The following is a 14,332-nucleotide window of genomic DNA, read 5'->3' as shown; positions in this document are numbered from 1 at the left end:
CCACTTCAGAATATGTTACACAAGTATCCGCCACAGTAAAGCCTCATGCATTTACAAGATGCAATATTGACGTACCTTTAACTACGGTAGTGTTTACATTGTATAAATCCAACAAATAATCATTAAAGTGTGAGTTTTTACTGTTCTACTCAGCAGCTAAGGAAAGCTCAAGTGGGAGTCGTCTGGAAAGTACAGTATCTGCACAGTAAGCTACTTGAAGGAGAAGAGGATGGAAATAAATGGGGCCCACTGGACAAAACCATATACAGTATTTAAGAAGTGTGATGGAGTCTTTTGTCTATACAAATAAAGACAAACACCGACAGTATGACCGTGGTTTCGAACACCCACGAGGTACCTTTTACTAAAGCCATTATTTTTGCGCGCATACAGATTAGTGGTAGGACATCCACTAACCATATCCATTGTTGCCAATCCGGAGAAAATCTTGGAATGTTACTGCGTCAGTACATTATGAAATTGTCTCAGCTCAGTACCTGAGACACGACTGCTCTTGTTGATCAGACGCCTGGAGGTAAGGGACTGCCTGAGGGGCCTTGCGAATCAGCTTCCCGGTGACAGGGTCGTAGGTTCGAACCTCAGGTGCCGCCGGTGGAGCTCTGTGCTGGATCGGGGGCGGGTTTCGGAAAATAGACTTCTGCCGGGAGCCCTGCTTGTCAAGGAAAGCCGCCGGGCTGTTGCTCCTACGAAAGGGAAATAATAATTATCAGCCAAAATGCTTTTAAGCGGTGTAAGAATTGTACTGCATTACCAATCATCAGGCCAAACGACAGCAGTTCATTCTTTCTTCCTATCAAAGTTAGCAAAGGCCTGACTGTCCATTGTCTCTAAATGATTATCCTGGGTAATTATAATATGATGTGGGCGTGTTAAGAATGTCTAACGAACTAGACAGCTGATATCACTATGTCTCTCAGCTCAACAAACGCACCACGCCTGCTTGGAGTAGTCTTCTTTTAGCGGGAAGAGCTGCTCCTCCACCCTCTCCCAGCGCTCCAGGCAAGTCCACAGCCAGTCGGGGTTGACCACGTGGAGGTGCTTGCAGCCCAGGGCCTGACGGACCTTCTCCGTACCTGGGGGAAGAAAAGGACAAAAAGCACGACAACCGCCGGGCGACATCAACCCTTCAGATCAAAACCTGTGCGTAAATACACACATTTTCTGTCTAATTCAGAGCAATGGTTAGACTTTAGGGGAGAGAAAAAGAGAAAATTCAGAATACATTCTAGTTCAGAATGTAAAATTCAAATATCTCAGTCAGATATTGACTGCCACTGCTGATCACATAAAAGGAACCATCTTGAAAATATTTCACTGTGATTTGCATGCGTCATTGTGCAGAAAACTTGAACTGAGAAAGCAAATGATCCTCTAAAACATATAAAAGGTAAGATGGGCATACAAATAAAAAAAAAATTGCGTGAATATAACTGGTATCATGAGGTAAACTGGCAAGAGAATGCAGTTTTTGATTAAATAGACTCTATTAATCCCTGTCCAACCACTGCAGTGTCATTCCAACTACACAAAAACAAGTTTTCAGGGGTTTTATCCAATTGAAGAGAACTTTGCAAAGTCCTGATTTCGTCTGTGCTGCCCCCAAACCTCACTTGTTCTTCTTCTTAGGCTGTTGTAGAATGTAACTGATTGCCAAGTGCGTCTCCGAGTGCGCCCTGCCGGCTCCCAAGGCAACGCCGCCACTTCCTGTGCTCGCTTGTTTTCAGAGGGTAAATTGAATTGGTGGCACATACAGACACGAGTCTCATTTTGAATTCACTGAGATTTGTATGCCAACAGTAGGCATTTTGCTCACGCACGCAGAGAAAATGCCACGCTATTGGCACTCTTTATAAAACCACCGCCCAACGCGATCCTCCATTTTCTCTCAAGAACAATTTTGACAAAGCTCGGACAGACGCCGCTGCCAATTTGTGAAAAGGTTTGACATTTAAACAAGCCTTGGATAACCCCATCTTGGATTAGGGCCTCATTATGCAAAGAAAAAGCTTTCATCACTTCAGAATGGTTCCAGCTCGCTGCTAATCGACATGTCCCAATAGACTTAATGGACTGCATCAAATTAGAGATGCCAGGGATACATTTTTTTTAAAAAGAAATCCACAAAAAAAGGTGCTTAATTTCAGTCTCGGTATAGCTGGACTCATCTTTAAAAATGATCAAAATGACTTCTAGTGTTGTGTGGCAAAACATACTTATGCTACAGCAATAAATTATTTCATAATCTTGAAATCTCGTACAGTGAACCCCCTCTTATCTCCCTTGCTGACAACAGTGAAAATCCACAAGTAAATGACACCCACGTCTGGGACTCACTCCCTATCGCTGGCAATATTGGGGGGGGGATTACTCTATGCTAATTCTTGATAAAAGTGAACACATCTTGGACAGTAATAGGAGAAACTAAAATTAATTTAGCATATTACATAGCTTGTACGTACCAGATTTTGCCGCAATGAGATGTGTGGTCACATTGGGTTCTTGCGAGTTCAGTATCAAATTCTTGCCAATCTTTGCTCCCAATGCCTTGGCGTGGTAGTACTCACGAGTCCTCTCTATTGGGTAGTTAGTCGGGTACAAGCCGCTGAAAACTATCGTCGTGCCGTCCAAGGTCTTGCTTTTCAGCTCGGGGACGATCTTGCGAATGTCCGGCGTGTCGGGCGCCTCCGTTTTCAGGAAAGCCTCGTAGCGCGCGTAGTATTCGCCGTGGATCCGTTCGAGAACCTCCTCCAGATAAATGAGGTGATCGTCCCGGTCGTTATCCACTTCCTCTTCTTCCTCATCCTCCATGCTCTGGTCCAGGAGCTCCTCCCCCACAGTCACCCCGGATTGTTCGCTATTCTGCGACTCTGTTTCGGGTTCTCTCCTGTCCGGGCAGCCGTTCCCCAACTCGGGGAGGAGAACGTCCGAAGGTGCTGTCGATTCAGAATTGTGGACTTTAGTACTCCCGTCTTTTGTCTCATTGTCATTGTCTTGTGAGGCCGCTTCGTGCTCTGACTTCTTTACGTCGCTGTCACCGTCCACTGACGGCGCCTTTTCTCTCACGGAATCACTGTCGCTGTCACTAGAAAGGTCAAAGTCTAAATTATTGGACTCCTTGTTTGGCGTTAAAGAGTTTGCACTGTCCTGTACATCGCCTGTCCTGCTAATAATACTTTCTTCTTTACTATTTTCCTGATTATCAACCCCGGGAGTTTTTCTCGCTGCGGCCTCCTCATCAGCCTCTGAACATTTATCCGTCAACGCCTCATCCGGCACAGACGCGGCGGGTTGTGTCCGTTCGTTTGTCGGGACGCCCTGAGAACAGCATGATGCCGCCGTCCCGTCTTTTACCGGCTTTTTCCTGAGGCCGTTGTTTTGCTCATCCCCGCCGAGCGTCTCGGACGTTTCTGCGCTGTCTGAAGGACAACCTGGAAGGTTTCCTGCGGGGAAACAAGGCACAGAAATCAATTTGTATTCAAGAACTATAAATGTGTGTCACACTCAAAAGAAAAAAAAACAAACGTGACTTTAGTTATGAAAAATTTGACTGCTGAGAATATGCCCTTTGTAGAAATTCAGTGACTGCTTCATTCTGGTTTGTGGGAGAATTTTGACATTTATCTGTAAGGTCACATTTTTTACACTGTCTTTTGTCACTGACTATTTCCTCATGATTTCGGTACTTTTTTTTTTTTTTTTACAGTGGCTCTAACACTCGCTTGCTTCTTCCATTAAAACGATCCCAGCACAAATTTGGTTTCTTCACAGACTCCAAATGTTTTTACATTGGCGTATCTAGGGGCTGTGTTGTGTCCACTTCCTTTTTCATTTTGTTTCTCTTTCCCAAAAAGAAACAGCTGAGCAATTCTTCAATTCAGATTTCAGTGGGGGACAATTGTCATTGAATTTGGTCTTTGTGTAGACCTTTGCCAAAATGAATCATAGGTCAAAAAAGGAGGCTGCACTTTGCGGCCTCATTTAAATCTGAGGACTGTATTCAAACAACGACCTCACAAGAACTTTGCCAGAAAACTTGCTTGTTATCTTGCAAAGTGCTCGTCGAGGGGACTGTGCAAGGAACTGGAAAGAAAGCCTTGAACATTACATTGATTTGGATGCGCGCTACTTTGGATGTGCGTCACAAGGACATTTTCCTGGGAGAGGATGAAAATATATACTGTATTTCGCCTCTGTACCTTTCTTGGCCATCAAAGCTTCTTGCGAGCCTGGCGGGGCGCTAATGTCCCCGATGCCCTCGAAATAGACGTATTTCTTCACAGTGACGAGGTTTGGCGCGAACTTCCACACGTCTTCGCGGTCGTCGATGATGCACACCATCGAGTCCCCACAGGGGAAAAGATACCTGTTAGGACAATAAAAGACAGCAAGCTTGTTGACAGGGCAACGTTTCATCTAACGATGGGAGATTTAAAGGAGGTATTCTGGATTTTCTTTTGAAATTTTATAAACAGAGACCCCACTATATCACATTCAATGCCCCCTTTAAATGGTTAACTAACTATCAGATTTATGAATTTGGCATCCGTAGCAGATATTGATTCCCACCTAAGATTCCCCGTCTTGGAGAACGGGTCGATGCATTCATCTCTGGACAGGATGCGATGGGAGAACAGCTTGGTTTCTGGGTCCAGAAAGCCTAGAAAAAGCAAAGAACATAGGAGCGGATTTTTGGCCCTTTGAATCAAGGATTCTAGTCAAGCAATTTCATATCCTCTCTTGCTTTCCGTAGAGGAAATACACAGCACCCGGAGACCCGGGCTGACCTCAACTCATCAGAGGTACTAAATTTCAATTTCAAATGCATTAAACATTCATCACATGGCTCCAAAACATTGCTTTGCTGCACACAATGTGATGGAAAAACTGCCGCCTCAATAAAGGATGGCTTATCTCAGGCTACCTCAATTTAAGCCAACACTGAATCAAAATTCTGCTGAGGGGACAGAAAACATTTCTTTTTGGTCAGAAGCCATTCAAGTGTAAGTATTTTATTTTACACTGGTCGGGGAAAATGAAAAAAAAACACATATCTGATGTACTTTATACTCTCTGGTACTCTTAATTTTAACTCTAAATAAATCCATCACTCAAGAGTACACCTAATTACACTTTGAACACAATACACGATATATTAGTAGACAGTGCCACCTTATGGACTCCAACAGAAAGTACAACTGGTATTATTTCCTGCACAATCAAAATGAATCATCGATGAGAGAAAAGGAAGTCAAGTGCACGAATTACCCGCAATGGTGTGTGCGTAAAGGCGGCTCCCGAACGTGAAGACGTGCAACTCGTACAGTTTGGCGATTTTCTCCAGGAACTCCTTGCAATGTGGCCGCAGTCGCGTGTGAAGCATCGGCTCTCCTCGTCCCAGCTGGAAGTGAAAAATGCCCTGGAGAGAGAGGAGGAAAAAAAAGGAAAGGAAAAGGGTTTACATATTTGTTCTTATAAAAGTAACTTGATAGTCAAATTGAACGGTGTATTTTTTTTATATTTATGCCAATTCCAACTTCCATCTGCTGTCCAATATAGGAGATATAACATCAACACGTGACAATATTCCTACATCAAAACCAGCAGAGTAACAGTGACAAGAATTTTAATCTCCTGACCAATTAAGTAAAAAGTAAGTAAGTTTCTTTCGGCTTGTCCCTTGTGAATTTTAATAATTTCTCGTGGCAGGCCTGATGATGTCTCATAGAAGAATTACTGGAGGTACTATATACTTTGTAGGCAGGTAGGTATCTGTAAGAAAAAAAAAGACCTTATTGGACATCTGATGGCAGTGTTGATCGGTGGTGTGGATTAGCGTCTGGTCCAGGTCCACCATCAGGACCAGCTTTTTGTTGCGGTGAAGCCGTTGCTGGTCCTCTCGGCCCAGCTGCTCTGCTTGCTGATTGGATGAATGAGGACAAGAAATTTATAATACAAAAAAAAAAAAAAAAAAACACAACAAGCCTACAATTGTGTGCTTTTTCTGGGCAACTTTTTTCTTCTTCGAGGCTTCAAATATTAACCAGAGGAACCTCAGAAAAAAAGTGACATTTATTATTCTCCTGATTTTATCAAACTTGAATGTATTTTTTTTATTGGCTCTAAAATATTAAAGATGTCAAAATGTTAAATAATATGTCAAAATGTGACTTCACAAAATATTACTTGGACAATTCCAAATGTTCTGTTGTTGTGACAGTTTGGTTGAACAGCATCCTAGAAAAGATTCGGTTCGACTTTGGAGGTTCCACTGAATCAGACTGAACTGCACGAGTTATATTCACATGCATACAGTTGAAAAACATCAAGCAGCTTTTAGTTGATGTCATTGGGGAAAACTCTGATGCATGGATGTACTTAAAGAGGGCAGGAAGCGACATCTCCGCCACAGGACTCACTTCAGAGCTGACCATCAACTCGGGAACACTGTGCACCATGGAGACAGTTGCCGTAGAGATGGGAGTTTGCTGGTTTCCATTTGTACTCTGCAGCCTGAGTGAGAGAGACAGAGAAAAGACAGAATGTGATTAATAAAGAGTGTGCGTTCTGCTGCCAACTTGAGCATAGGTGACTCCTAACAAAGCGGCTTTAAAGAAGATGCTGTTGAATCCGAAGTGGGCTTGAAACTAGGACGTCTACAATGGGTTGGTTTCACTGAAACTGGCAAAGGGTGGCAGTAGCACAAATGATGTATCACAATAGTCGCTGCTAACTCGAAATACACTGCCTTGGTGCCATCTGAGGAAAATATATCAAAAGGTGTCACAATTACTTTTAACAGTTTTAACTACTTGTGTTTTTTGCACTATGTGAAAAGGCATCAAACATCTCAAGTACATAGATACGGTTGACATCTGATAAATAAGTTAAGGTGGTTTGTGAGCCATCTTGAAAAATACGTGCACTTACTGTGTCAGGTCCTGGCCGCATTCGGCACACAAGCCTTTCATCACAATTGGGTGGCTGCATCCTGCTATTCTGACAATGACGCCCCTGGGAATAAAAATTATAAAGACAGTCAAGTGTCATTTTTTTCCACACGGATAAATCATTATTTGTGAAGTTATATTAAATAAGCAAGGCTTGTATTTTATTAGTGGGACAGAAATCTAAAAGCAGTGGCTAGCTCGAAATCACGGGCATGTTACATTTATTTGAATTACCCAACCTCTACTTATCCAAGTAAGGCAACTTTGCGACAGAAATGAGCGTAAACCTAATCAAAATAAAAGCTAATGTAAATAAAGAAATACACAACAAACTGTAGAATGCGATAAAATGAAATTTACATACAGATTTGATTACATTGCAACATGGCAAATGATGAATAAAAGTTCCATAGGTTGAAACAAGGTGCAGCGATGCCTCACTCGTTTTTAATCAATGATTTTGGGATAAATGAGGTGTGTTATTTGAGTCACGATTTTCTTTCTTTCAATGAAAAAGTCTTGGTAGTGCCATAAAAACACAGCACCCATGAGGTTGTCAAGGTCACGTCACGCAACGGCGCTTAACTTCCGCTTTCAAAATAAAAGCGTACACGCGACATTTAATCACACGTTGGTAAATGTTACCACTCAACGAAAGTCTATTTTAGGCCTCGTGGAATGTTAAGACACTAATGTGCTTTATTAAAATAAACCCACTTTTCTGTGAGTGTCTACTTCCAAACCAAAACATTGTAATTTGGCTACCTCGGACGCTACCAAACAAGCTAGCCTTGACGTTAGCGCCCATGCTTTGAGTTAGCTCGTTAGCCAGTTAGCATAACAACTGATGGGATTCAGATCGTATACAACGATAAACACGGTCGCGAGTGAACCATAACGGGCTTCAAAGAAGTCACTCACCCAGGGCTTATGACTTGTCCGGGTTGACAGCACAGCTCCTTGACGACCCCCGCGCGGTCCGACTTCACCTTCCTCTCGGGCAGCCTGGGTGTCTCTGCCCCCTTCTCCGCGGGTATGGGGACGCAGAGCGCTAATACGGAGTCCACGTTGACGCGAGATCCCGGTTTGACTTTCCACTCCAGGAGGCGGCAGGGGAGAGTCCCTATCGTGCAGCACATATCCGACACTTGCACCGCGGGGCCCACCGTTGACGCACCGTCGCCGCCGCCAGAATCAGCGGCAGGACCCTCCATCGGCAAAATTAAAAATCCGTTCGTAATGTTTCGTTTGAAGCGTGTCCGCTACAGACGCAACGTTCGAATCATTAAAAGGCTGCCGAGCGCTCGCTCTCTGATGAATTAAAAGTGCACTGGTGGAATTTAAAGTCGCTAGCTACGGCGGCCAGCTCCGTTCACTCTTCCCGCCCGTAAACAGGAAGTGGCAACACTGCAGACACGCAGGTCATCATGACAAGTTCCGGTTACAGTTATTCACGTAAATACAAAACAAAACAAATCAAAAAACACTACTATAAACACACTTTGCCTGTACTGTTGTGGTAATGAAGTAATGCAATTATTTCACTTAGTTGCGTGCGGTTTGTATTTCAAATCCAAACAAATTTGTCATCAACGTTTGCAGAATGGTCTAGTGACAAAGACGTAAAAACATGCGTGACAACTATTAAAAAAAAATGCACATACGTGTTTTGGAAAAAATCGTGGACTCTGCTTTATTGTCTAAAAACAGTAAATATGGTCAAAGAAATGTGATTCATAATTATTCGTTGATGTTTCTCGATATGCAATCGATTTAATTTATTTAAATATATGCAATGTTAATTCCTTAGCGGAAAAAAATATGAAAAGGTAAGCAATATAAAAAAATGGATGAAAAACGTGACGAACTTCGGCTCAAAATAACAAAAGAAAGCATATTTGAAAATACTATGTCGGTTAGTGTCTGCGTTCTCTCATGCTTTCTAACGCTGCAGGTGTCGGAGAAAAGCGGAAGTAGGTGGAAGTGAACCATCTAAAATTCTACGCCCTCTTTGTCCGTATTAACCAAAAGCAGGCGTGCTGTGGAAAAATGAGTTAAAGGTTGCCCACACTGCCCAAGCGGACGTCACGAGTACGCTTATTTGATGTAAAGAAAGTCATTTTGGAGACAATTCATCCGGGCGCCGAGCTGTATTTACTCAGGAATCATGACGAGGAAGATCCAGGGAGCTGTAGGTTGCTCATATTTCATTTCGAAACCAGTCGTAGCTGAGTAGTTCAACATTATTAGCTAAAATAGCCGCTGTACTAGACGTAGCCGATCAGAAATGAAGTGTCATGCTGGTTGCTTTAGCAACTAAATACTCGAATTTGCTAGTTCGCCGAATAAAAGACGAGTCTAATTTTTGTGCACGTCGCAGTGGTAATCCAAAATGTACGGTTGAGACCGCGCTTAATGTGATTCATTGAGTCACAAAAAGTAGTCGACTCGTTTTCATTGAGCTGTCAGATACTTGACAAGCCTGCATAAAAGTGAGACACCGTGTCCCTCACATGCAGACATCCAAAACAAAAACAACACTCAACGTGTCCTGGGCTGAACACATTGGCCTTGGGTTACACTCACACCTACTCCATCCCCTCCTTTTCCTCACCCAACACACACATACCAAACATTTGGATGTTTTACGAATGTGGAGGGGGTACGATTGGCTTTGCCATAATGGTCAGTCTGTCACAAAAGTGAGTACACGCCTCACATTTTATTCCAGCATTTTTTTTTTTTTTTTACATCATCTCATTGGAGAACTGAAGAAATTATACATTGCCACATTGGAAAGTAGTGTGCAGTTTGTATAAAAGTGTAGAAGATGAAAAATAATGGTGGTCACACCAAATATTGACATAAGACACAAGTTGGACATTTTCACAGAGGGGTGTACTCACATTTGTCTCCAGTGCCATGGACATGGTTTTGAGGGGACACTAGACTGTTTTCAAGGCTGTACAGTAATTGATTGCAAAAAAAAAAAAAAAGATTCAGCTATCATATGAAAAGATGGGAAATACTCTTGTACCTGTTATACGAAAATGTGAGTGGTGTACTCTTTGGTGGGATACTTTAACTCATTCAGTTTAGCACACGCGTCTGAACAAAACCAAAACAAAACACCCAACAATGTCAGCCTGGGCTGCTCTGTCTAAAGTCCACACTTGACTGTCTTTTAAGCCCTGCTTCCCGGTCACGTGGTAATTATGAGTCTTATTTCTTTTTTTTTTTTGTGCTTCCTTTCCACCCACTAGTGTAGGTTATGTCTGCATCATGTTGCTCTTCCCCAAAGAAATGCCGGACCATCGCTGCAGCGCTCCAGAAGCTTTAGTGCACTCAGGTGGAAAATATGAGCCACACACTCGCGTAAACTTTGACTACACAATATGAAAATGTCATCCCTTCATCGTCCTCCCAGGGAAGGAAGACGCAGGGGTTTGCTGTGGAAGACGCTTGCCGCCGTCGCCGTGGGTGCGCCCGTGGCGGCGGGCGTGCGCTACGCCGTGTCGGACCAGAGAGAGCGCCGGAAAATGCGGATAGTGACTGAAGGATTTGGCCGATTCTGCAGGTTTGGGAATGTCTTTGTGTACAAAGAGTCAGGAGAAAGTTTCCTTTTGCGAAACTGGTACCAATTTACCATGACAATTTCGCTTTTATTATTGTGCTCGTGGTGTATTCATGAGACCATACCAAGAGCTGCTTTTAATATTTTGTCACTGTTATGTACTAGCTAAAAAGACAAGAAAATCAATGTAGATGAGGATTATCATTGGATTAGGTTGGATTGGATTAGATAATATAGGAGCACCTAAAGAGGGTTGGGCAAATGTGGTCCTTGATCTTACAGTTGGTCAACTGCGCTAAAGATGGTGTCTTCAGGATTTACATCCTTATAACATTTAAACAAAATATTGTCCCTATTCCTGTTTTAGGTCACTGTCTGTGGGATTTGTGATATCGGTCGACTACTGGTGGACCACCAATGTGGCTCTTCGGGGTCTGGATGAGGTAAGTGTCATGTCGTAAAATAAGGTATGGTCTAAATATTATTATTATTAAAGATGACTACTACAAATAGAACTGTCAGCAGCTAAAAGTATCAAGACACGAGTGATATTTTTGTGATTAGCGTGGGATCGGTTCAGAGTCGGCCAATGTTAGCTGGGGTAGGCTCCGGCACTCCCACAACCCTTGTGAGGATAAGAATCTTGGATAAAGTGACTTGGACTAACAAACCAAACTATTACCTTGCAGCACTATGCCAAAAGTCCTTTCCTCTGACTGTCACGTCTTACTTGTTAGAGCAGCCCATCCTACGCGTCGGCGATGTCTGCTTGTCACCAGAGAGCAGCGGAGAGCATGGTGGAGGCCGCCATCAAGAACGGCGGCATATACATCAAACTGGGTCAAGGGCTGTGCTCCTTCAACCACCTCCTGCCGCCCGAGTACATCCGCACGCTGCAGGTCCTGGAGGACAGGGCGTTAAATCGGAGATACAAAGAGGCGAGGACAGCGAGCAAAGCAAAGAGTCCGACAAAAGAGGGCATGATGGGATTCCTCAGGCTTCTTTTGTTGTTGTTGTCGGAACAGGTGGACGCTCTTTTCCAAGAAGACTTCAACAAAACCCCGCAGGAGATTTTTAAAACCTTCGACTATGAGCCCATAGCTGCCGCCAGCCTGGCTCAGGTTCACAAGGCCAAACTGCAGGACGGGACCTCCGTCGCTGTGAAGGTAAGCCGCCGCTTCGGAAAAGACAGATCCGGTCTGACTATGTCCGCCGTCTCAGGTGCAGTACATTGACCTCAGGGACCGCTTCGACGGCGACATCAGGACGTTGGAGATCCTGCTGGACATGGTCAAGTTCATGCACCCGAGCTTTGGATTCCGATGGGTCCTCAAGGTCAGAAAGCTTATCATCAATCCTTAACTACTGGGTTTGCCGAATTTTAACCGGTTCTCGTGTTTTTTAACCAAAAATATTAATATGAAGCTATTAAAAAAAATTAATTCTCCATGTCTATTTTAAAGGTATATGCTGTTATTTGTGTTTTCGATTGTCATTTAGGACCTGAAGGGGACTCTGGCTCAAGAGCTGGACTTCGAGAACGAGGCCAGGAACTCGGAGAGGTGCGCTGAGGAGCTGAAACACTTCAAGTTCATCGTGGTGCCCAAAGTGTTTTGGGAGCAAACCAGTAAGGTGAGGTTCTGAACTCCGAAGGCGTCGACGCTTCATTATTAAAATGCTCCTTTCGATCCTCTTTTTTTTTTTACTTCAAGAGAGTGCTGACCGCAGAGTTTTGCACCGGTTGTAAGATCAACAATGTGGAAGAAATCAAAAGACAAGGACTGAGCTTGAAAGACGTAAGATGTCCACTTCAGATCTTGGAAGTTTCAGACGCACTTCGGTATATGCGTACTGTACTTCACAGACTGCAGACAAGCTGATCCGAGCGTTTGCCGAGCAAATATTCTACACGGGTTTCATCCATGCTGATCCGCATCCTGGGAACGGTGAGTCCCTCACTGAACTAATTTACAGGGGTTCCTTGGTTTACCAGTCTCCACGCGTACATTTTGAGGTTCTACGGGCATGAAAGATGCGCTCAGTTACCACCGTACGGTTTTCATGTTACAATACACGCCCTTGCAAAGGAATACAATCGTTAAAGGACCATTGTATCCCAAAACTGAGAACAAAATGCATCCGTACAAATATTCCTCTAATAAAAACTTAGCAGGCAAGTTTTGATTTCTTTCTTGATTCAGTTCTAGTGCGGCGTGGGCCAGACAACAAGGCGGAGTTGGTGCTTTTGGATCACGGCTTGTACGAATACCTCAGCCAGCAGTGAGCATCTCATTGTTCAGAAAGTTAGAAACAAAAATATTTTCTAATCTTTCTGCTTGTCTTTAAGTGATCGTGTGGCTTTGTGTAAGCTATGGAGGTCCATAGTCCTACGAGATGAGGCAGCAATGGAACTCTACTCTAACGCCTTAGGGGTCAAAGGTAAGGGTGAATTCAACGAAGCCTTAAAAAAAAAAAAAAAAAATGTAACAAGGTCATCCGTGCAGAGTACTTCCTATTCTGCGAGATGCTGCTGCAGCGGCCCATCAATATGCGGGAGTTGCGGCTGTCCAACATCCTGAGTCGAGAGGAGACGGCTTACATGCGCCAAATGGCTATCAACCGCTTTAACAGCGTCATGCAGGTGCTCAAGTCCATGCCCCGGCCCATGCTGCTGGTCTTCCGCAACATCAACACGGTCCGGAGCATCAACATCACTCTAGGAGCGCCCGTCGACCGCTACTTCGTCATGGCCAAGAGGTCGGTAAATTTGAGTGCCGCTACACTCTCCGGGCACTCCATTTGGAACATCAGCACCATCGATTAAGATCCAATAAAGGGGATGTATAAAAAAATGTGAGGAAAAATTCTGGGCATAAAACTTTGTATTGAATGTCATTAGATTGCACTGGGGTACCGCATAAAGAGTGTAAAGAACCTTTGAATAATTAGATGAATATTACCACCGTTTTACAATGTTGATAATCTTTTGACTTCAGCGCTGTGCGATGCTGGGGGAAGATCCAGGCAGAGAAGACCAGCGTGCTGCATAGATTCTGGGTTGTCCGCTGGCTGTGGACGAGATGGGAAGGCCTCAAGTTCGAGCTCGCTCTGAGGTCTGTCTGCACATTCTTTTTTTTTTTTTTTTTTTTTAAGGTTACTGACAATTTCTCCGTTTCAGATCAGAGATGGCGATGATGGGAGTGACCCGCTCCTTGGTTAACCTGCTGAGCTACTTGGGTCTCATCTCGCTGGATTCTGACATGTACGAGTACCTGACATAGTGCTCGGCTCTCCTACCTCACGGCCTGGACCTCCCACCCGGCAATCGGGACCTCGCAGCTCACTAATCAAAACGAACTGGGTGGAAGAGTGGGACAACATGTTGCAGTTTCTAATGTCTGCTTACATTACCCGTACCACTCTCAACGCTTTAAAGTAACTATTTTGCGAGATTTTAAAAGCCTACTGCAATGGCTGTATTTAAGGAAATTACACCTAGGTTTTTAAATATTAATTTTAAGCTGCTGCTATTTAAAAGCAAAAAAAAAAAATTGTCATACATTGAGATGAATGCCATTGCCGAAGTTAGTTTCACGAATTATGCCAGTTTGTGATTTCACGTGTGTGCGAGGGGGTTTTTCCTGTTTGCAATTCGGGTCCATTTTCTATTGAAGAAAATCTCAGAAGGTTAAAGCAACAACCAAAATGTTAAACAAATTATTCTACCTCCTCTTTTCAGCCTTTGTCACAATTTAAGATGATGAACAAATGAGAATTAAAACATTTTTTT

At 43.6% G+C, this 14,332-nt stretch overlaps 2 protein-coding genes across 4 annotated transcripts in view; one reads left to right on the top strand and one right to left on the bottom strand.

The window, feature by feature from the left end:
- Nucleotides 1-8,370, bottom strand: part of ctdp1 (CTD (carboxy-terminal domain, RNA polymerase II, polypeptide A) phosphatase, subunit 1) — a 28,845-nt gene extending 20,475 nt beyond the window's left edge. Inside the window, exons 1-10 of the mRNA XM_061815503.1 lie at nt 7,890-8,370; nt 6,949-7,032; nt 6,438-6,531; nt 5,810-5,938; nt 5,287-5,437; nt 4,588-4,678; nt 4,218-4,384; nt 2,481-3,461; nt 953-1,094; nt 498-704 (exon numbers count right to left, since the gene is read on the bottom strand). Of these exons, the coding sequence (XP_061671487.1) occupies nt 498-704; nt 953-1,094; nt 2,481-3,461; nt 4,218-4,384; nt 4,588-4,678; nt 5,287-5,437; nt 5,810-5,938; nt 6,438-6,531; nt 6,949-7,032; nt 7,890-8,182 (2,339 nt within the window). The 5' untranslated portion in view covers nt 8,183-8,370. The remainder of the gene's footprint in view (nt 1-497; nt 705-952; nt 1,095-2,480; nt 3,462-4,217; nt 4,385-4,587; nt 4,679-5,286; nt 5,438-5,809; nt 5,939-6,437; nt 6,532-6,948; nt 7,033-7,889) is intronic.
- Nucleotides 8,371-8,993: 623 nt separating this feature from the next.
- Nucleotides 8,994-14,320, top strand: adck5 (aarF domain containing kinase 5). Of its 3 annotated transcripts, none has more exons than XM_061815523.1 (15): nt 8,994-9,159; nt 10,232-10,317; nt 10,396-10,545; nt 10,910-10,985; nt 11,322-11,480; nt 11,568-11,708; nt 11,764-11,877; nt 12,043-12,174; nt 12,255-12,338; nt 12,407-12,488; nt 12,744-12,822; nt 12,890-12,981; nt 13,047-13,299; nt 13,539-13,655; nt 13,721-14,319. In XM_061815523.1, the coding sequence occupies exons 1-15, from the start codon at nt 9,136-9,138 to the stop codon at nt 13,821-13,823; spliced, it is 1,692 nt and encodes a 563-aa protein (XP_061671507.1). In that variant the 5' UTR covers nt 8,994-9,135; the 3' UTR covers nt 13,824-14,319. The 3 variants fall into 3 exon arrangements, with proteins under 3 accessions (XP_061671507.1, XP_061671498.1, XP_061671514.1); XM_061815514.1 differs by having other exon boundaries at nt 11,280-11,480; nt 13,721-14,318; XM_061815530.1 differs by lacking the exons at nt 8,994-9,159; nt 10,232-10,317 and having other exon boundaries at nt 10,407-10,545; nt 11,285-11,480; nt 13,721-14,320.
- Nucleotides 14,321-14,332: the final 12 nt, after the last annotated feature.

Source organism: Syngnathoides biaculeatus, chromosome 1 (assembly GCF_019802595.1).
Source record: "Syngnathoides biaculeatus isolate LvHL_M chromosome 1, ASM1980259v1, whole genome shotgun sequence".
Lineage (NCBI taxonomy): Eukaryota > Metazoa > Chordata > Actinopteri > Syngnathiformes > Syngnathidae > Syngnathoides > Syngnathoides biaculeatus.
The sequence above is the reverse complement of the archived record's forward strand: the minus strand, read 5'-3'. Positions and strand labels throughout refer to the sequence as shown.